Below are 22,835 nucleotides of genomic sequence, written 5' to 3' on the forward strand. Positions count from 1 at the left end.
GCAGGGGATGTCTTATTTTTTCATGTACAAGAATTCAAATTTATTGGGGCAGATTTACTTACCCGGTCCGTTCGCGATCCAGGGGCGCGTTCTCTGCGGTGGATTCGGGTCCGGCCATGATTCACTAAGGTAGTTCCTTCGCCGTCCACCAGGTGGCGCTGCTGCGCTGAAAAGCATCTGAATGCACTGGAATTCACCGAGCCGAACCAAGTGAAGGTAAGCGCGTCACAAGCGACACTTTTATTGTTTTAAATGCAGCGGTTTTTCCGAATCCGTAGGGTTTTCGCTCGGCCACGGCCCCCGATTTCCATCGCATGCATGTCGGCGCCGATTGTGACCTCATTTTCTACCAGCCAGAACTGTCAGTCATATTTTGGAGGTTAGTATGGTTAAAGTTTACTGATATTTGTGTTACGGGTAATTTATTAAAGTTCCCTTACAGGGGGTTTACATCCAGTCTCTCTGTAATCCTGGGCACAAGCTTTTCCTAAGCAGCAGTATAATGGTCTAAAAGCTTCTACACTCAAGACGGAGAAACTGTCAGAGGCGGCGGGCGAGGGGTGGCAATTACTACTTTTATCATGTAATATTTGCCGTCTGGTATAACAATCATTGTGTTATGAGTGCTCCTGCGACCCATCTCCTGGGTCGCAGGCGCACCCGTACCCCTCTCCACTGCTCCGGGTCCCTGGCGATCCACTCACCTCCCCACGAGCCAGCGATGACTCTGGCAGCGCGGCGCGCGTGTTCCGACCTCCTAGGTCGTGCAGCAGCTTCAAGTAATTTAAAGGGCCAGAGCGCCGATCCTTGGCGCTGGCCGGCAAGCCATATTTCTTAAATTTCCAGCCCCTTCCTGTGTCCCCTGCCGGATCTTTGTGCCTCACAGCCTTAGAAAAAGCTAAACTGAGTGATCTAATCTCTCTGGCCACTCAGATAGACATCCGATTTACTGAGCGCTCTAAGGAACAACATCTGGAACTACCGCAAGTCAGGACCCGTCGTCTGCCCTGTCTAGCTCCAGTCTTCCAAAGACCGCTTCAACCACCCGCCGTGACAGGTTCAGAGGAACCAATGCATGTGGACAGAGCTCGGCTGTCTCCCCAGGAACGCTCCAGGCGACTTCAGGAGAACCTCTGTCTCTGAACGCACCTAGGGTTTTTGGGAGAAGCATCCCTAGGTGAGAACAAAGCTTCTCCACATCTGAACATACTTGTCTAACTCAGCAACAGGATGGGTAAACGGTTTCCAGCCTCAGCCTTCCTGGATTCCGGTTCGGCAGGAAACTTCGTGGATGCTGCCTTGGTATCACAGTACCGTCTTCCTGTGGTCCATCTCGAGAAGCCGCTGCTCATCTCATCAGTCAGTGGGCAGATTATCCAAGACCCGATCCGGTTCCGCACAGAACCCCTATGCCTACAAGTAGGGGTCTTGCACAAAGAGAAACTTTCCTAGTATTACGATGCACCTCTTCAGTTCTTCTGGTCCTTCCATGGTTGCACCGCCATGCACTTGTGCTTGACTGGCAAATGGGTGAAGTTCTCCGCTGGGGTCCAGAATGCCAGTCACGTTGTCTGGAACTGCCTTGTCCCGTTTCTGCCGTCTCGCTTCTGAAGTCCTCCAAGCCTCTGGTGGGTCTCCCTGCTCCATATGTGGACTTTGATGATGTCTTTTCAGAGAAGCAAGCTGAAACTCTGCCGCCACACCAACCCTATGACTGTCCAATAGACTTAGATCCGGGCCTCTCCTCAACAGGGTCGAGTGTATCCCCTATCTGTTCCTGAAACCGCGGCCATGATGGCCTATGTGAAGGAGAAGCCACAGAAGGGCTTTATACGCAAGTCCTCGTCCCCTGCCGGTGCGGAATTCTTCTTCATGGCCAAGAAGAATGGTTCTCTCCGTCCGTGCATTGATTACTGCGGTCTCAATAAGGTCATGGCGAAAAATCACTACCCACTACCCCTGATCATCGAACTGTTTGATCGTCTTTGTGGTGCCAAGGTTTTCACCAAGTTGGACCTGCAGGGGCATACAACCTCATCCGCATACGAGAAGGTGATGAATAGAAAACCGCCTTCAATGCTCGAGATGGCCACTTCGAGTACCTTGTTATGCCCTTTGGACTCTGTAATGCACCGGCGGTGTTTCAGGAGTTTGTCAACGACATATTCAGGGACTTGCTCTATACCTGTGTCGTGGTCTATCTAGACAATATCCTGGTGTTCTCCGCAGACATTGAGGCCCATCGAGTCCATGTACGGCAAGTGTGTCCCAACCGACACTTTTTTTGTTTTAAATGCGGCATTTCTTCCGAATCCGTTGGGTTTTCGCACGGCCACGCCCCCCGATTTCTGTCGCGTGCATGCCAGCGCCGATGCGCCAAAATCCGATCGCGTGCGCCAAAATCCCGGGGCAATACAGGGAAAATCGGTGCAAATCGGAAATATTCGGGTAACACGTCGGGAAAACGCAAATCGGGCCCTTAGTAAATGACCCCCATTGTCTTGGACTGTGGAGTCCAGTTTGTTTCCCGTTTCTGGCGATCCCTGTGCAGTCAGCTACAAGTGAAGCTGGACTTCTCAACTGCGTATCATCCGCAGTCCGATGGACAAGTTGAGAGGGTTAATCTGACCCTGGAATTCTCTTACAACTCATTGGACTCTGAATCTGCCGGCTCCGCTCCATTATTTATTGTATATGGACTACATCCTCGCCCTCCTCTTCCACTTGCTGAGAGGTCTGATGTTCCTGCCGTGGAGGAATTGGTCCGAGATCTAAGATACATCTGGGAGCAAACACGTCAAGCAAATCTTTGCTTCGGGCATCCGTCAACACTAAAACGAAGGCGGACAAGAAGCGCAGATCTCCTCCAGTGGACAAAGTATGGCTGTCTTCCAGGTACATCCATTTGAAGATACCCAGCTATAAGCTTGGTCCTCGTTTCTTGGGTCCATTTGAGGTACTGAAGCGCCTCAATCCTGTGGCGTTTAAGCTGCGCCTTCCACCCTCCATGCGCATCTCGAATTCCTTCCACATCTCTCTATTGAAACCAGTCATCCTGAACCACTTCTCTCGGCAAGTGCCTCCTCCTGATCCTGAGGCTGATTTCACCAATGTCTTCTAGGTAAAGGAGGTCCTGGATATGAAGACAGTTATAGGGAAGCGGTTCTTCCTTGTCGACTGGAAGGGGTTCGGGCCAGAGGAAAGATCCTGGGAGCCAGAGGATAACATCTTGGACCGTGGTCTTCTGCAAAAATTCCTCCAGTCCAAGAAGAGGGGAAGGCCGAAGGAAGGGGGGGGGGTTCCTGTCATGTGTGCCCCTGCCACCCATCTCCCGGGTCACAGGCACACCTGTGCCCCTTTCCACTGCTCTGGGTCCCCGGCGATCCACTCACCTCCCCAGGATCCAGCGATGACTCCGGCAGTGCGGCGCGCGCTTCCCCGCCCCCTAGGGTGTGCACGGCAGCTTCAAGAAATTTAAAGGGCCAGTGCGCTGATAATTGCTGCTGACCGGCCAGCCATATTGCTTAAATTTCCAGCCCCTTCCTGTGCCCCCTGCCCGATCTTTGTGTCTCACAGCCTTAGAAAAAGCTCCCAAGCGATTATTCTGCGTTCCTGTGTCTCCAACGTTCCTGTGTGTTCCTGTGTATCCTGCGTTCCTGCTCCCGTGTGTTTCTGCTCCTGAGGTTCCATGTCCTGCGTCCCGTGTGCCTGTGTTACCGTTCCCATCTGCCTGGACCTCCCGTTGCTCACCTTGGATTGGACTTGACGTTGCATCTCTGCCGTCTGCCTTGACCTTGTGCCTGGACCTGACCACGAGACTGTCTCCTGCTAAGGTACCTCGACCTCGGCTGCCACCGCTGGTTATCGCACCTGTGGAACGACCTGGTGGCACCCTGCTGCAGCAAGACCATCCCGCTTTGTGGAAGGCTCTGGTGAAGACCAAGTGCCACTTAGATTCTGGTCCCATGTGTCGGCTAGTACCACCTCCCGCGGTGGTCCAGAGTACCCACTCATCCCGAATCCTGACACATTGTAAAACCACTTTTATCTTTATAAAACATAAATATTAGATCCAGAGAATATGGAGAATTTATTTAACCATGTTCTAAGCTTCAGGACGTCACATTAACAATCCTTCAACCCCGAGAGTATTGTTGGGTGGAGAAGGGAAATCTCATTTATTTATTCAAACCAAAGTTCACTCACCATAGACTTCTAGCATTACCGGGAGGTCCAGTTGTGTTTTATCTGTCTGTATCTTGGCGATATAATTCCCCCGATCCGTGAGCTGAAGATCTTTGATGTGTAATGATCCGTTATTGAGAGCTGAGATCCGGGCGTTGTGCTGAGGTCCGAAGACTGTAGGGAGACCACCACCAGGAAAACTTGTCAGGATGAAATATGGAGCATCGGTATTCGGCCCTTTATACCAGGTGATCCGCACAATATTCCCAGTAATCCCAGTAACAGTCATGGTGACTGATCCATTAATAACCGGATACTGGGGGATCAGCTGGAGACTTGGGGATCCACTCGTCACATCCAGCACCAGGCCCAGGAGAACTGGAAAAGAAGACAAAAGGTTCTGCTCAATGATCACATCTAATACACAGAATAGATGAATTTTAGGCACACACAATGGGGGTCATTTACTAAGGGCCCGATTCATGTTTTCCCGACGTGTTACCCGAATATTTCCGATTTGCGCCGATTGTACCTGAATTGCCCCGGGATTGTGGCGCACGCGATCGGATTGTGGCGCATCGGCGCCGGCATGCGCGCGACGGAAATCGGGGGCGTGGCCGAACGAAAACCCGACGTATTCGGAAAAACCGCCGCATTTAAAAACCGCAGAAGTGTCGCTTGGGGAGCGCTTACCTTCACCTGGTCCGAGGTGGTGCATTCCGGCGCGATGAGATGACTTTCAGCGCAGCAGCGCCACCTGGTGGACGGCGGAAGAACTACATTCATAAATTCCGGCCGGACCCGAATCCAGAGCAGAGAACGCGCCGCTGGATCGCGACTGGACCGGGTAAGTAAATGTGCCCCAATGAGTTTTCTTTGCTTAATTAATTTTTATTTGTAGTGAAAAAATTCATAGTAATCGGCCTTCACCATGAAGTAGTTTAGTGTCATAACATCTTATTTCAAACATAAATAGATCAAAAATTATTACGACGTTTCGGTCATCTCGACCTTTGTCAAGTGTGATCTTATTCTGAAAAAATGAATAATAAACAAGGCATTAGGAAGGGTCGTTACATCACAATATATACATATAAATCTACATAATATATTTTACAGGTATTATTCAAAGGATATATATAATGTTATAAACGGTAAACATCATAGGAATAGTTCATAACAGTAAGTATACATTACATCATATATTTTACAGGTATTATTCAAAGGATATATATAATGTTATTTACGTTAAATAAACGGTAAACATCCTAGGAATAGTCCATAACAGTAAGTATACATTACATCATAATAGTCTGGATTAGGTAACCAGTGCTCCTGCCTCACCTAAACTTCATATATCTCCACTACAAGTAAGTAGATTGCTTTTCTCTCCTATATACTGCTTATGCTAATCGTGCTTTCACTAATCAGACTCTTTTGCAACTTCTATCCACCTCCTTGCAGCCTGTTATTCCCCTTCACTGAGAGCTTTCATTGACTATCCCATAGTTCACTTTTTTCAGTAACTACATTCTCTGGATTATTTCCCAAAAAATTTCTAAAAAATGTCTTTTCATGAATTAGAACTACGTCATCTTTTCCCTATTATAAAACCATGTTACCAAATCCAGACTATTACGATGTAATGTATACTTACTGTTATGGACTATTCCTATGATGTTTACCGTTTATAACATTATATATATCCTTTGAATAATACCTGTAAAATATATTATGTAGATTTATATATATATATTGTGATGTAACGACCCTTCCTAATGCCTTGTTTATTATTCATTTTTTCAGAATAAGATCACACTTGACAAAGGTCGAGATGACCGAAACATCGTAATAATTTTTGATCTATTTATGTTTGAAATAAGATGTTATGACACTAAACTACTTCATGGTGAAGGCCGATTACTATGAATTTTTTCACTACAAATAAAAATTAATTAAGCAAAGAAAACTCATTGGGGGTCATTTACTAAGGGCCCGATTCGCGTTTTCCCGACGTGTTACCCGAATATTTCCGATTTGCGCCGCTTGTACATGAATTGCCCCGGGTTTTTGGCGCACGCGATCGGATTGTGGCGCATCGGCACCGGCATGCGCGCGACAGAAATCGGGGGGGCGTGGCCGAACGAAAACCCGACGTATTCGGAAAAACCGCCGCATTTAAAAACCGAAAATGTGTCGCTTGGGGAGCGCTCACCTTCACCTTCTATGGGATGGTGCATTCCGGGGCGTTAAGATTATTTTTGGCGCTGCAGCGCCACCTGGTGGACGGCGGAGGAACTACCATCTTAAATCCCAGCCGGACCCGAATCCTGTGCAGAGAACGCGCCGCTGGATCGCGAATGGGCCGGGTAAGTAAATGTGCCCCATTGTGTGTGCCTAAAATTCATCTATTTTGTATAAAGTGGACTGAGAATCCCAATTTTTTGAGCATCACATATCTTTTGTAGAGTGCGGTACCTCTGTCACCATATCTAATACACAGAATGTCACACATGGCTGCCATCTGGGGGGAACAGTGGGACACCAGTCACGGGCTAGGAGAGGGGCCCGGAAGTCCCAATAAACCCCTTCACTCCTGCTCCTCCTCTGCCCCTCTATGTGTGGCTCCGGGAAATTCACTTTTTCCCAATATTCACATTATTCGGATAAGAGCATTAATAGAAGAGGACACCAGGCTGGGCTGACCTACAATTCCAGGTCCTACACTGCTGCTCCCCCTCACATGGCAAGTCCTGCACTGCTCCTCCCCCTCACATGTCAGGTCCTGCACTGTTCCTCCCCCTCACATGTATGGTCCTGCACTTCTCCTCCCCCTCACATGTCAGCTCCTGCACTGCTCCTCCCCCTGAGATGTAAGGTCCTGCACTGCTCCTCCCCCTCACATGTCAGGTCCTGCACTGCTCCTCCCCCTCACATGTTAGGTCCTGCACTGATCCTCCTCCTTACATGTCAGGTCCTGCACTGCTCCTCCCCCTCACATGTTAGGTCCTGCACTGATCCTCCTCCTTACATGGCAGGCCCTGCACTGCTCCTTCCCCTCTCATTTCATGTCTTGCACTGCTCCTCCCCCTCACATGTCAGGTCCTGCACTGCTCCTCCCCCTCACATGTTAGGTCCTGCACTGATCCTCCTCCTTACATGTCAGGTCCTGCACTGCTCCTCCCCCTCACATGTTAGGTCCTGCACTGATCCTCCTCCTTACATGGCAGGCCCTGCACTGCTCCTTCCCCTCTCATTTCATGTCTTGCACTGCTCCTCCCCCTCACATGTATGGTTCTGTACTGCTCCTCCCCTCACATGTCAGGTCCTGCACTGATCCTCCCCCTCTCATGTCATGTCTTGCACTGCTCCTCCCCTCACATGTATGGTCCTGCACGGCTCCTCCCTCTCTCATGTCAGGTCCTGCACTGCTCCTCCCCTCACATGTATGGTCCTGCACTCCTCCTCCCCCTCTCATGTCATGTCTTGCACTGCTCCTCCCTCACATGTCAGGTCCTGCACTGCTCCTCCCCTCACATGTATGGTCCTGCACTGCTCCTCCCCCTCTCATGTCATGTCTTGCACTGCTCCTCCCCTCACATGTCAGGTCCTGCACTGCTCCTCCCCTCACATGTATGGTCCTGCACTCCTCCTCCCCCTCTCATGTCATGTCTTGCACTGCTCCTCCCCTCACATGTCAGGTCCTGCACTGCTCCTCCCCTCACATGTATGGTCCTGCACTGCTCCTCCCCCTCTCATGTCATGTCTTGCACTGCTCCTCCCCTCACATGTCAGGTCCTGCACTGCTCCTCCCCCTCTCATTTCATTTCCTGCATTGCTCCACTTCCGCCCCCTCACATGCCCACACCAGCAGGAAGCCAGAGGTCGCTACATCCCAGCAGGAGCTGCCAATGCTTCAGGGATGGTAGTGGTTGTTCCACACACACTATAGGGAGGGAAATCATGACTAAGGTTATCAAATTCCCTAAATGACATCAGAAGGAGAAAAGAAACGGCACCCAGATCCCTGTTGCGATAACTTCAGGATACTGATTTACTTAAAGGAAATCAACCACTTAATACCTCTGCTCCTCTTCACCTTGATCCCGGTGCTTTGCTAGTCTTGACATGCCGGTATCACCTAGAAAACAAACGTATAATTAGCAGCACAGAGCGTGGGACAACATATCCAGCTCTCCGGGCTGCTAATTATGCACGTCCCCGCACCTCCCTCTCCAAGCATGTTTTTTGAGTGGTTGATTTCCATCAAAATACTTATATACTGACCAAACATGTGTAACATCTCCCACCGGGGCCTAGCCTTTTCTTGGGGCCTGGATACAGCCAGGGCCCAGAATAGCTGAGAGCGGTTGTTGGTTGCGGCCTAGGGCACGCTGATTTCAAGGTGCTTGGTATGGGGACCGGAGGGCTGTCCTACAGCCTGGCAGCTCTCCAGCAGGTGGTGCGTGCAAGAAATAAAGAGGCCGATGTACAGGTTCACCCTGGAGCAACACCTGCGGTAGGATGAGCCCCTGAGTGATGAATGGGGAAGCCCGTGGTGGTAAGCAGCCTGATCCAGGGATCACATGGAGGCAACATTGTGCAATAACTTACAGTTCTTTATTTAAGCTTGAACACAGGCAATGGCCTAACAGCAGCATGTTCAGCAGGGTGGAAAGCTGGTAGGAGGTAGCTAGTCTGCAGGAAGGGTTGCTCACAGCCTGGAAGTAGCTTCAGACTGGGCTGTCCAAGCAGTGGACCTTTGCTCTGGGGCTTAGTCTCCTGACTGGCTTCAGGTGTCAGGCAGTGGCCTGTGACACTGTGACACTGACTTCTGCAGCACAGGCAGGTGCATTCTCCTCTGCTTCTGCTTAGACTAAAGCTGAAGGACCAAGACCATGTGCTCCCGCCCACCAGGGGTTTTAATACTCCCCTAGTAAGGTGGCAGCACTCTCCAATCAGCTTCCAGCTTGCTTTACAGAAAAGAACACAGCATATAATTGGTTACATACAATTGATATTATAACTCTGCTGCCCCCCTATGCATCTGCTCGGAGGCGAGAGGTGCAGGGATTACTATGACTGATGGTTGTTTCACCTGCAATTGCTTCTTCCAGAAAGAAAAAGTAGCAAAGAAAATCTAGTAAATAGCGTCCCCCACCCCAATGTGTCCTCTACACAAGTGATGGCCGCCATTTCTCCTATTCTATATGCGATTCTATGGATCGCACTTTCCTGGCACAAATCTGGAAAACATCAAGACAAATCATCAAGGATCCTGCGTGTACGAAGGGATCATCCCAAACAATCAGATCCAATCCGTGCTGAGAGGAGAAGCCCCGTGTTAGCTCAGCTCCGTCTCGTTCCAGACGTTGAATTATTGCAGCCCACCTCAGCAGCATGGGCAAAAGAAAGGCCAAGCCTCCCTCTGCCTCCCGGGAACGTTCCGGTGCCTCACAGAACAGCAGCAAAGCTTCATCTTATGGGGAGCACAAATAGTGGGTCCCCTGCTCCCCACCAACAGCTCCTTATAGACCTGGCCCCTTATCAGGACCTATTGGTCTACTACCCTACTCAACCTCCCCCTTTGTGCTATCCCCAGCCCAACCTCTCCCTCACAGAGGCGCACACACAGCGACCAAGACCTGAAAGCGGATGAATATGCTGCCATTCCTCAAGCCCTACAACCCCTCATCTCCTCCACATTGCTGGTCCCCCACCTCGGACAAGTCTGCAACATCCCCCACTGGGGCCTAGCCCTTTCTTGTGGCCTGGAGGCAGCCGGGGCCCAGAATACCGGAGTGGCTGGTTGCGCCCTAGGCACGCTGCGGTCACGGTGCTTGGTACGGGGACCGGAGGGCAGTCCTACAGCCTGGCAGCTCTCCAGCAGGTGGTGCGTGCAAGAAATAAGGAGGGAGAGGCTGATGTACTGGGGCAACCCCTGAGTGTCTGTAGTATGTGTGTCCTGGGTAATGGATGGGGGAGCCTGTGATGGTACAGCCGTATTCAGGGACCAGACGGAGGCAACATTGTGCAAAAATAATTCACATTCTTTATTGGAACTGCAGGCAACGAGCCAAACGATAACAGAACAGATGCGGGATTATTGGAGAGTCCAGATTACTGGAGTGGTCATGGAGAGTGATCTTCAGAAGTAAATATACCAGCCTGGTAGTAGGTGCGGGCTGGGAGGTAGCTGTGTCCAGATATAGGGTGTTCTGTGCTAGTGGTGCACTGACACTCTGGGGCTTATTTACTAAGGGTCAGCGGAGCGCATTTTTGTCGGGTTTCCTGACGATTTCCAATTATCGCCGCATTTAACAGAGGATTTTGGTGCACACGCAACACAAGTCGGGGGGGCGGGCCGATGGACTATCCGACAGATTCAGACAACGTGCAGAATTTTAAAAAATTGTATCGCAAGACACGCACTTACAAGCACCAGGAAGAAGAAGGTGAACTACAGGGACCTCAGCGGGGGAAGCGACAGATGCAGGATCTCAGGCGCACGATGTTGGTGAATCACACCGGACTTCATCTTCATCGGACCGTCCGGTTTGGGGATCGCGACAGGACCGGGTAAGTAGATGTGCCCCTCTGTCTCTGGTCACTCAGTGTGTGCTCTGTATCGAGAGCTGAGGCCTAGGAGGTCTGTGGTCGTGCTCTAAGGTCTCTCTGGTAAGAGCTGGATTCCCAGAGGACTTGCCCCTTCCTGTCCAGGAGTTTTGTTATACCCTGGTCAGGTGGTCTCACTCTCCAATCACACTCCAGCTTACAATGAAGCATATCATTGGATAAAAACATTAAATAGTTTTAACCCTTGCCTGTCCAGGCAAATTTACTCTAATAGACTGTATTACCCTAAAAGTGTGTTGATCAGACTCCTCTAGAGAGATACTACAGGTGGAGGGCCTTATTCGCAAGAACCCCCTAGCCTACACATCGGCAGGGGTGTTGCACATGTCCCTGGTACCTGTGACCTGGTCTGTAAACATCACACATGGGGCAGAGTCCAGTAAATAGGTCATTGACATCAGAGATGATTTGTCCTGCTCTTCCTGCTGCGGGGGAAATCCAGCTGGCGGTGATCTTCTCATCTGTCAATGTGACTGGTGAGGGGAAGTAATGTGACTGATGAGGGGGCAGACCTCGGCCTCTGCTTGGGGGTCCGCAGCTGCAGCAGGTCCATAATAATACATTGTTGGCAAACCTGAGATGTTCCCTCATCTTCCGTGTGGCCAGACCATGTGTGAGGACAATGTAGTGAGATCCTCTGGATAGGGCAGGACGTGCACCGAAACACAAGTCCCTAATTCACCTCCAGGGGATAAAAAAGTTATGAGACCCATTACATGAACAAGAGGTGGAATTGGTCTTACCAGGTTTGGCTGGCACTGGTTATGGGATAGTCTCTGGCTGGCACTGGTTATGGGATAGTCTCTGGCTGGCACTGGTTATGGGGCAGTCTCTGGCTGGCACTGGTTATGGGGCAGTCTCTGGCTGGCACTGGTTATGGGGCAGCCTCTGTCTGGCACTGGTTATGGGATAGTCTCTGGCTGGCACTGGTTATGGGACAGTCTCTGGCTGGCACTGGTTATGGGATAGTCTCTGGCTTGCACTGGTTATGGGACAGTCTTTGGCTGGCACTGGTTATCGGGCAGCCTCTGGCTGGCACTGGTTATGGGATAGTCTCTGGCTGGCACTGGTTATGGGACAGTCTCTGGCTGGCACTGGTTATGGGATAGTCTCTGGCTTGCACTGGTTATGGGACAGTCTCTGGCTGGCACTGGTTATGGGGCAGCCTCTGGCTGGCACTGGTTATGGGATAGTCTCTGGCTGGCACTGGTTATGGGATAGTCTCTGGCTGGCACTGGTTATGGGATAGTCTCTGGCTGGCACTGGTTATGGGACAGTCTCTGGCTGGCACTGGTTATGGGACAGTAGCTAGCTGCCACTGGTTATGGGACAGTCACTGGCTGACACTGGTTATGGTATAGTCTCTGGCAGGCACTGGTTATGGGACAGTCTCTGGCAGGCACTGGTTATGGGACAGTCTCTGGCAGGCACTGGATATGCGATCGTCTCTGGCTGGCACAGGTTATGGGGCAGCCTGAGGCTGGCATAGGTTATGGGGCAGCCTCTGGGTGGCACTGGTTATGCGATAGTCTCTGGCTGGCACTGGTTATGGGACTGTCTCTGGCTGCCACTGGTTATGGGATAGTCTCTGGCTGGCACTGGCTATGGGACAGTCTCTGGCTAGCACTGATTATGGGACAGTCTCTGGCTGGCACTGGTTATGGGACAGTCTCTGGCTGGCACTGGTTATGGGGCAGCTTCTGGCTGGCACTGGTTATGGGACAGTCTCTGGTTGGCACTGGTTATGGGACTGCCCCTGGCTGGCACTGGTTATTTCGATAGTCTCCGGTTGGCACTGGTTATGGGGCAGTCTCTGCCTGGCACTGGTTATGGGACAGTCTCTAGCTGCCAGTGGTTATGGGACAGTCTCTGGCTGGCACTGGTTATGGGATAGTCTCTGGCTGGCAATGGTTATGGGACAGTCTCTGGCTGGCACTGGTTATGGGACAGTTTCTGGCTGGCACTGGTTATGGGATAGTCTCTGGCTGGCACTGGTTATGGGATAGTCTCTGGCTGGCACTGGTTATGGGACAGTCTCTGGCTGACACTGGTTATGGGGCAGCCACAGGCTGGCACTGGTTATTTCGATAGTCTCTGGCTGGCACTGGTTATGGGACAGTCTCTGGCTGGCACTGGTTATGCGATAGTCTCTGATTGGCACTGGTTATGGGATTGTCTCTGGCTGGCACTGGTTATGGGATAGTCTCTGGCTGGCACTGGTTATGGGATAGTCTCTGGTTGGCACTGGTTATGGGGCAGCCTCTGGCTGGCACTGGTTATGGGACTGCCCCTGGCTGGCACTGGTTATTTCGATAGTCTCCGGTTGGCACTGGTTATGGGGCAGTCTCTGGGTGGCAATGGTTATGCGATAGTCTCTGGCTGGCACTGGTTATGGGGTAGCCTCTGGCTGGCACTGGTTATAGGGCAGCCTCTGGCTGGCACTGGTTATGGGGCAGCCTCTGGCTGGCACTGGTTATGGGGCAGTCTCTGGCTGGCACTGGTAATGGGGCAGCTTCTGGCTGGCACTGGTTATGGGACAGTCTCTAGCTGCCACTGGTTATGGGACAGTCTCTGGCTGGCACTGGTTATGGGATAGTCTCTGGCTGGCAATGGTTATGGGACAGTCTCTGGCTGGCACTAGATATGCGATCGTCTCTGGCTGGCACTGTTTATGGGGCAGCCTGAGGCTGGCATAGGTTATGGGGCAGCCTCTGGCTGGCACTGGTTATGGGACAGTCTCTTGCTGCCACTGGTTATGGGATAGTCTCTGGCTGGCACTGGTTATGGGACAGTCTCTGGCTGGCACTGGTTATGGGGCAGCTTCTGGCTGGCACTGGTTATGGGACAGTCTCTGGTTGGCACTGGTTATGGGACTGCCCCTGGCTGGCACTGGTTATTTCGATAGTCTCCGGTTGACACTGGTTATGGGGCAGTCTCTGCCTGGCACTGGTTATGGGACAGTCTCTAGCTGCCACTGGTTATGGGACAGTCTCTGGCTGGCACTGGTTATGGGATAGTCTCTGGCTGGCACTGGTTAAGAGGCAGCCTGTGGCTGCCACTGGTTATGGGACAGTCTCTGGCCGACAATGGTTATGGGATAGTCTCTGTCTGGCACTGGTTATGGGGCAGCCTCTGGCTGGCACTGGTTATGGGATAGTCTCTGGCTGGCACTGGTTATGGGGCAGCCTCTGGCTGGCACTGGTTAAAGGGCAGCCTCTGGCTGGCACTGGTTATGGGGCAGCCTCTGGCTGGCACTGGTTATGGGGCAGCCTCTGGCTGGCACTGGTTATGGGAGAGTCACTGGCTGGTTCTGGTTATGGCGCAGCCTCTGGCTGGCACTGGTTATGGGATAGTCTCTGGCTGGCACTGGTTATGGGATAGTCTCTGGCTGGCACTGGTTATGGGACAGTCTCTGGCTGGCACTGGTTATGGGATAGTCTCTTGCTGGCACTGGTTACGGGACAGTCTCTGGCTGCCACTGGTTATGGGGCAGTCTCTGGCTGCCACTCGTTATGGGGCAGCCTCCGGCTAGCACTGGTTATGGGACAGTCTCTGGCTGGCACTGGTTATCGGATAGTCTCTGGCTGGCAATGGTTATGGGACAGTCTCTGGCTGGCAATAGATATGCGATCGTCTCTGGCTGGCACTGGTTATGGGGCAGCCTGAGGCTGGCATAGGTTATGGGGCAGCCTCTGGGTGGCACTGGTTATGGGACTGCCCCTGGCTGGCACTGGTTATTTCGATAGTCTCCGGTTGGCACTGGTTATGGGGCAGTCTCTGCCTGGCACTGGTTATGGGACAGTCTCTAGCTGCCACTGGTTATGGGACAGTCTCTGGCTGGCACTGGTTATGGGATAGTCTCTGGCTGGCACTGGTTATGGGACAGTCTCTTGCTGCCACTGGTTATGGGATAGTCTCTGGCTGGCACTGGTTATGGGACAGTCTCTGGCTGGCACTGGTTATGGGGCAGCTTCTGGCTGGCACTGGTTATGGGACAGTCTCTGGTTGGCACTGGTTATGGGACTGCCCCTGGCTGGCACTGGTTATTTCGATAGTCTCCGGTTGGCACTGGTTATGGGGCAGTCTCTGCCTGGAACTGGTTATGGGACAGTCTCTAGCTGCCACTGGTTATGGGACAGTCTCTGGCTGGCACTGGTTATGGGATAGTCTCTGGCTGGCACTGGTTAAGAGGCAGCCTCTGTCTGCCACTGGTTATGGGACAGTCTCTGGCTGACAATGGTTATGGGGCAGCCTCTGGCTGGCACTGGTTATGGGATAGTCTCTGGCTGGCACTGGTTATGGGATAGTCTCTGGCTGGCACTGGTTATGGGACAGTCTCTGGCTGGCACTGGTTATGGCATAGTCTCTGGCTGGCACTGGTTACGGGACAGTCTCTGGCTGCCACTGGTTATGGGGCAGTCTCTGGCTGGCTCTGGTTATGGGGCAGCCTCCGGCTAGCACTGGTTATGGGACAGTCTCTGGCTGGCACTGGTTATGAGATAGTTTCTGGCTGGCAATGGTATTGGACAGTCTCTGGCTGGCACTGGTTATGGGACAGTCACTGGCTGGCACTGGTTATGGGATAGTCTCTGGCTGGCACTGGTTACGGGGCAGTCTCTGGCTGGAACTGGTTATGGAGCAGCCTCTGGCTGGCACTGGTTATGGGACAGTCTCTGGCTGGCACTGGTTATGGGGCACCCTCCGGCTGGCACTGGTTATGGGATAGTCTCTGGCTGGCACTGGTTATGGGACAGTCTCTGGCTGGCACTGGTTATGGGATAGTCTCTGGTTGGCACTGGTTACGGGGCAGCCTCTGGCTGGAACTGGTTATGGGACAGTCTCTGGCTGGCACTGGTCATGGGATAGTCTTTGGCTGGCACTGGTTATGGGGCAGCCTCTGGCTGGCACTGGTTATGGGCCAGCCTCCGGCTGCCACTGGTTACGGGGCAGTCTCTGGCTGCCACTGGTTATGGGGCAGCCTCCGGCTGGCACTGGTTGTGGGACAGTCTCTGGCTGGCACTGGTTATGGGACAGTCTCTGGCTGGCACTGGTTATGGGGCAGCCTCTGGCTGGCACTGTTTATGGGGCAGCCCCTGGCTGGCACTGTTTATGGGACAGTCTCTGGCTGGCACTGGTTAACGGGGCAGTCTCTGGCTGGCACTGGTTATGGGGCAGTCTCTGGCTGGCACTGGTTATGCGATAGTCTCTGGCTGGCACTGGTTACGGGGCAGTCTCTGGCTGCCACTGGTTATGGGGCAGCCTCCGGCTGGCACTGGTTGTAGGACAGTCTCTGGCTGGCACTGGATATGGGATAGTCTCTGGCTGGCACTGGTTATGGGGCAGCCTCTGGCTGGCACTGTTTATGGGCCAGCCTCCGGTTGGCACTGGTTATGGGGCAGTCTCTGGGTGGCAATGGTTATGCGATAGTCTCTGGCTGGCACTGGTTATGGGGCAGCCTCTGGCTGGCACTGGTTAGAGGGCAGCCTTTGGCTGGCACTGGTTATGGGGCAGACTCTGGCTGGCACTGGTAATGGGGCAGCCTCTGGCTGGCACTGGTTTTGGGGCAGCCTCTGGCTGGCACTGGTTATGGGACAGTCTCTGGTTGGCACTGGTTATGGGACAGTCTCTGGCTGGCACTGGTTACGGGGCAGTCTCTGGCTGGCACTGGTTATGCGATAGTCTCTGGCTGGCACTGGTTACGGGGCAGTCTCTGGCTGGCACTGGTTATGCGATAGTCTCTGGCTGGCACTGGTTACGGGGCAGTCTCTGGCTGGCACTGGTTACAGGGCAGTCTCTGGCTGGCACTGGTTACGGGGCAGCCTCTGGCTGGCACTGTTTATGCGATAGTGTCTGGCTGCCACTGGTTACGGGGCAGTCTCTGGCTGCCACTGGTTATGGGACAGTCTCTGGCTGGCACTGGTTATGGGATAGTCTCTGGCTGGCACTGGTTATGGGACAGTCTCTGGCTGGCACTGTTTATGCGATAGTCTCTGGCTGCCACTGGTTACGGGGTAGTCTCTGGCTGCCACTGGTTATGGGACAGTCTCTGGCTGGCACTGGTTATGGGATAGTCTCTGGCTGGCACTGGTTATGGGGCAGCCTCTGGCTGGCACTGTTTATGCGATAGTCTCTGGCTGCCACTGGTTACGGGGCAGTCTCTGGCTGCCACTGGTTATGGGACAGTCTCTGGCTGGCACTGGTTATGGGATAGTCTCTGGCTGGCACTGGTTATGGTGCAGCCTCTGGCTGGCACTGGTTTTGGGGCAGCCTCTGGCTGGCACTGGTTATGCGATAGTCTCTGGCTGGCACTGGTTACGGTGCAGTCTCTGGCTGGCACTGGTTACGGGGCAGTCTCTGGCTGGCACTGGTTACGGGGCAGTCTCTGGCTGGCACTGGTTATGCGATAGTCTCTGGCTGGCACTGGTTACGGGGCAGTCTCTGGCTGGCACTGGTTACGGGGCAGTCTCTGGCTGGCACTGGTTACGGGGCAGCCTCTGGCTGGGTTCTCCATCCTGTGACCCTGGCGCACTGTTCACACAGAAACCACAGACTACAATGTTGAACTAAGATCAGACAGAGGAGGAAAGAGGAACAAGTGCATGTGGACACATAATATGACTCAATTCTGCAGAAACCCCTGACATGGGACTGCTCACCCCCCTCCGATGTTCCCCTCTGAAAATCTGCAGAAAACACTCAAAATCACAACTTCTACCCCAGAGCTTGAAAACTGCTCCTCAGCCACAGAATCTCCTCAGAACCAGAGCTATAGTAATGGCAGCCACTTAGTGCAGTCTACTGGAGAACTACAAGTCACAGCATGTTCCTGCAGGTCCAGAGCCCGCAGGGAGATCTCTGGGTTGGTCACGCATTGTATGACCCGGCAGCCACTTGTACTCACAGGCAATACTAGAGCCGCGTTCTCACCTGAGCGGGTGCAGGTCCTCACAATGAGAGAATGTGCACGGTTCTTAGGACCAGACAATAGGTAGCTGTGCCCCAGATGCTGGATGTGTCATGCGGGATCCTCACATAGGATCATATATCTGCTCTCCGAGGTGTAAGACACCTGTGGCCAGCATCAAGGGTCAGCGCCCCTGCTCCCACCCTCAGGACATAGGGGCTCAGGGGTCAGCACATCCGCACCAACCCTCAGGACATAGGGGCTCAGGGGTCAGCACATCCGCACCAACCCTCAGGACATAGGGGCTCAGGGGTCAGCACACTCACTCCAACCCTCAGGACATAGGGGCTCAGGGGTCAGCACACCCCTACAACCCTCAGGACATAGGGGCTCAGGGGTCAGCACACCCGCTCCAACCCTCAGGATATAGGGGCTCAGGGGTCAGCACACCCGCTCCAACCCTCAGGACATAGGGGCTCAGGGGTCAGCACACCCCTACAACCCTCAGGACATAGGGGCTCAGGGGTCAGCACACTCGCTACAACCCTCAGGACATAGGGGCTCAGGGGTCAGCACACCCGCTCCAACCCTCAGAACATAGGGGCTCAGGGGTCAGCACACTCCCTCCAACCCTCAGGACATAGGGGCTCAGGGGTCAGCACACTCGCTCCAACCCTCAGGACATAGGGGCTCAGGGGTCAGCACACTCCCTCCAACCCTCAGGACATAGGGGCTCAGGGGTCAGCACATCCGCACCAACCCTCAGGACATAGGGGCTCAGGGGTCAGCACACTCCCTCCAACCCTCAGGACATAGGGGCTCAGGGGTCAGCACACTCGCTCCAACCCTCAGGACATAGGGGCTCAGGGGTCAGCACACTCGCTCCAACCCTCAGGACATAGGGGCTCAGGGGTCAGCACATCCGCACCAACCCTCAGGACATAGGGGCTCAGGGGTCAGCACACTCGCTCCAACCCTCAGGACATAGGGGCTCAGGGGTCAGCACACTCACTCCAACCCTCAGGACATAGGGGCTCAGGGGTCAGCACACTCGCTCCAACCCTCAGGACATAGGGGCTCAGGGGTCAGCACATCCGCACCAACCCTCAGGACATAGGGGCTCAGGGGTCAGCACACTCGCTCCAACCCTCAGGACATAGGGGCTCAGGGGTCAGCACCCCCGCTCCAACCCTCAGGACATAGGGGCTCAGGGGTCAGCACCCCCGCTACAACCCTCAGGACATAGGGGCTCAGGGGTCAGCACCCCCGCTCCAACCCTCAGGACATAGGGGCTCAGGGGTCAGCACCCCCGCTACAACCCTCAGGACATAGGGGCTCAGGGGTCAGCACACTCGCCCCAACCCTCAGGACATAGGGGCTCAGGGGTCAGCACACCCGCTCCAACCCTCAGGACATAGGGGCTCAGGGGTCAGCACACCCGCTCCAACCCTCAGGACATAGGGGCTCAGGGGTCAGCACACCCGCTCCAACCCTCAGGACATAGGGGCTCAGGGGTCAGCACACCCGCTCCAACCCTCAGGACATAGGGGCTCAGGGGTCAGCACACTCGCTACAACCCTCAGGACATAGGGGTTCAGGGGTCAGCACACTCGCTCCAACCCTCAGGACATAGGGGCTCAGGGGTCAGCACACCCGCTCCAACCCTCAGGACATAGGGGCTCAGGGGTCAGCACACTCGCTCCAACCCTCAGGACATAGGGGCTCAGGGGTCAGCACCCCCGCTCCAACCCTCAGGACATAGGGGCTCAGGGGTCAGCGCCCCCGCTCCAACCCTCAGGACATAGGGGCTCAGGGGTCAGCACACTCGCTCCAACCCTCAGGACATAGGGGCTCAGGGGTCAGCACCCCCGCTCCAATCCTCAGGACATAGGGGCTCAGGGGTCAGCACACTCCCTCCAACCCTCAGGACATAGGGGCTCAGGGGTCAGCACACTCGCTCCAATCCTCAGGACATAGGGGCTCAGGGGTCAGCACACCCGCTACAACCCTCAGAACATAGGGGCTCAGGGGTCAGCACATCCGCACCAACCCTCAGGACATAGGGGCTCAGAGGTCAGCACATCCGCACCAACCCTCAGGACATAGGGGCTCAGAGGTCAGCACATCCGCACCAACCCTCAGGACATAGGGGCTCAGAGGTCAGCACATCCGCACCAACCCTCAGGACATAGGGGCTCAGAGGTCAGCACATCCGCTCCAACCCTCAGGACATAGGGGCTCAGGGGTCAGCACACTCACTCCAACTCTCAGGACATAGGGGGTCAGGGGTCAGCACACCCGCTACAACCCTCAGGACATAGGGGCTCAGGGGTCAGCACACCCGCTCCAACCCTCAGGACATAGGGGCTCAGGGGTCAGCACACCCGCTCCAACCCTCAGGACATAGGGGCTCAGGGGGTCAGCACACCCGCTACAACCCTCAGGACATAGGGGCTCAGGGGTCAGCACACTCGCTACAACCCTCAGGACATAGGGGCTCAGGGGTCAGCACACTCGCTCCAACCCTCAGGACATAGGGGCTCAGGGGTCAGCACACCCGCTCCAACCCTCAGGACATAGGGGCTCAGGGGTCAGCACACCCGCTCCCACAATCAGGACATAGGGGCTCCGGGGTCAGCACCCCCGCTCCAACCCTCAGGACATAGGGGCTCAGGGGTCAGCACACCCGCTCCAACCCTCAGGACATAGGGGCTCAGGGGTCAGCACACCCGCTCCAACCCTCAAAACATAGGGGCTCCGGGGTCAGCACATCCGCACCAACCCTCAGGACATAGGGGCTCAGGGGTCAGCACACTCGCTCCAACCCTCAGGACATAGGGGCTCAGGGGTCAGCACACCCGCTCCAACCCTCAAAACATAGGGGCTCCGGGGTCAGCACATCCGCACCAACCCTCAGAACATAGGGGCTCAGGGGTCAGCACACCCGCTCCAACCCTCAGGACATAGGGGCTCAGGGGTCAGCACACCCGCTCCAACCCTCAGGACATAGGGGCTCAGGGGTCAGCACCCCCGCTCCAACCCTCAGGACATAGGGGCTCAGGGGTCAGCACACCCGCTCCAACCCTCAGGACATAGGGGCTCAGGGGTCAGCACACCCGCTCCAACCCTCAGGACATAGGGGCTCAGGGGTCAGCACACCCGCTCCAACCCTCAGGACATAGGGGCTCAGGGGTCAGCACACCCGCTCCAACCCTCAGGACATAGGGGCTCAGGGGTCAGCACACCCGCTCCAACCCTCAGGACATAGGGGGTCAGGGGTCAGCACACCCGCTCCAACCCTCAGGACATAGGGGCTCAGGGGTCAGCACACCCGCTCCAACCCTCAGGACATAGGGGGTCAGGGGTCAGCACACCCGCTCCAACCCTCAGGACATAGGGGCTCAGGGGTCAGCACCCCCGCTCCAACCCTCAGGACATAGGGGCTCAGGGGTCAGCACACTCGCCCCAACCCTCAGGACATAGGGGCTCAGGGGTCAGCACATCCGCACCAACCCTCAGAACATAGGGGCTCAGGGGTCAGCACACCCGCTCCAACCCTCAGGACATAGGGGCTCAGGGGTCAGCACACCCGCTCCAACCCTCAGGACATAGGGGCTCAGGGGTCAGCACACCCGCTCCAACCCTCAGGACATAGGGGCTCAGGGGTCAGCACACTCGCCCCAACCCTCAGGACATAGGGGCTCAGGGGTCAGCACATCCGCACCAACCCTCAGAACATAGGGGCTCAGGGGTCAGCACACCCGCTCCAACCCTCAGGACATAGGGGCTCAGGGGTCAGCACACCCGCTACAACCCTCAGGACATAGGGGCTCAGGGGTCAGCACCCCCGCTCCAACCCTCAGGACATAGGGGCTCAGGGGTCAGCACATCCGCTCCAACCCTCAGGACATAGGGGCTCAGGGGTCAGCACATCCGCACCAACCCTCAGGACATAGGGGCTCAGGGGTCAGCACCCCCGCTACAACCCTCAGGACATAGGGGCTCAGGGCTCAGCACACTCGCTCCAACCCTCAGGACATAGGGGCTCAGGGGTCAGCACACTCGCTACAACCCTCAGGACATAGGGGCTCAGGGGTCAGCACACCTGCTCCAACCCTCAGGACATAGGGGCTCAGGGGTCAGCACACCCGCTCCAACCCTCAGGACATAGGGGCTCAGGGGTCAGCGCCCCCGCTCCCACCCTCAGGACATAGGGGCTCAGGGGTCAGCACCCCCGCTACAACCCTCAGGACATAGGGGCTCAGGGGTCAGCACCCCCGCTCCAACCCTCAGGACATAGGGGCTCAGGGGTCAGCACACCCGCTACAACTCTCAGGACATAGCGGCTCAGGGGTCAGCACACCCGCTCCAACCCTCAGGACATAGGGGCTCAGGGGTCAGCACCCCCGCTACAACCCTCAGGACATAGGGGCTCAGGGGTCAGCACACCCGCTCCAACCCTCAGGACGTAGGGGCTCAGGGGTCAGCACACTCCCTCCAACCCTCAGGACATAGGGGCTCAGGGGTCAGCACACCCGCTCCAACCCTCAGGACATAGGGGCTCAGGGGTCAGCGCCCCCGCTACAACCCTCAGGACATAGGGGCTCAGGGGTCAGCACACTCCCTCCAACCCTCAGGACATAGGGGCTCAGGGGTCAGCACACCCGCTCCAACCCTCAGGATGTAGGGGCTCAGGGGTCAGCACATCCGCACCAACCCTCAGGACATAGGGGCCCAGGGGTCAGCACACCCGCTACAACCCTCAGGACATAGGGGCTCAGGGGTCAGCACACTCGCTCCAATCCTCAGGACATAGGGGCTCAGGGGTCAGCACACTCGCTCCAACCCTCAGGACATAGGGGCTCAGGGGTCAGCACACCCACTCCAACCCTCAGGACATAGGGGCTCAGGGGTCAGCGCCCCCGCTCCCACCCTCAGGACATAGGGGCTCAGGGGTCAGCACACTCGCTACAACCCTCAGGACATAGGGGCTCAGGGGTCAGCACACCCGCTCCAACCCTCAGGACATAGGGGCTCAGGGGTCAGCACACCCGCTCCAACCCTCAGGACATAGGGGCTCAGGGGTCAGCACACCCGCTCCAACCCTCAG

General features: G+C 55.1%; 1 protein-coding gene across 3 annotated transcripts in view; it reads right to left on the reverse strand.

Annotated features, from left to right (window-relative positions):
• Positions 1-22,835, reverse strand: part of LOC140066213 (cell adhesion molecule CEACAM16-like) — a 77,576-nt gene that overhangs the window by 49,622 nt on the left and 5,119 nt on the right. For 2 of the 3 annotated variants that reach the window (XM_072113741.1, XM_072113739.1), the window contains exon 2: positions 4,207-4,563. In XM_072113741.1, coding sequence (XP_071969842.1) covers positions 4,207-4,563 — 357 coding nt within the window. Of the gene's footprint in view, positions 1-4,206; positions 4,564-8,268; positions 8,327-22,835 lie in introns of all 3 variants that reach the window. The other variant, XM_072113740.1, reaches the window with a different exon arrangement.

The sequence above is a fragment of the Engystomops pustulosus genome, chromosome 6 (genome assembly GCF_040894005.1).
Source record: "Engystomops pustulosus chromosome 6, aEngPut4.maternal, whole genome shotgun sequence".
In the NCBI taxonomy this organism is placed as follows: Eukaryota; Metazoa; Chordata; class Amphibia; order Anura; family Leptodactylidae; genus Engystomops; species Engystomops pustulosus.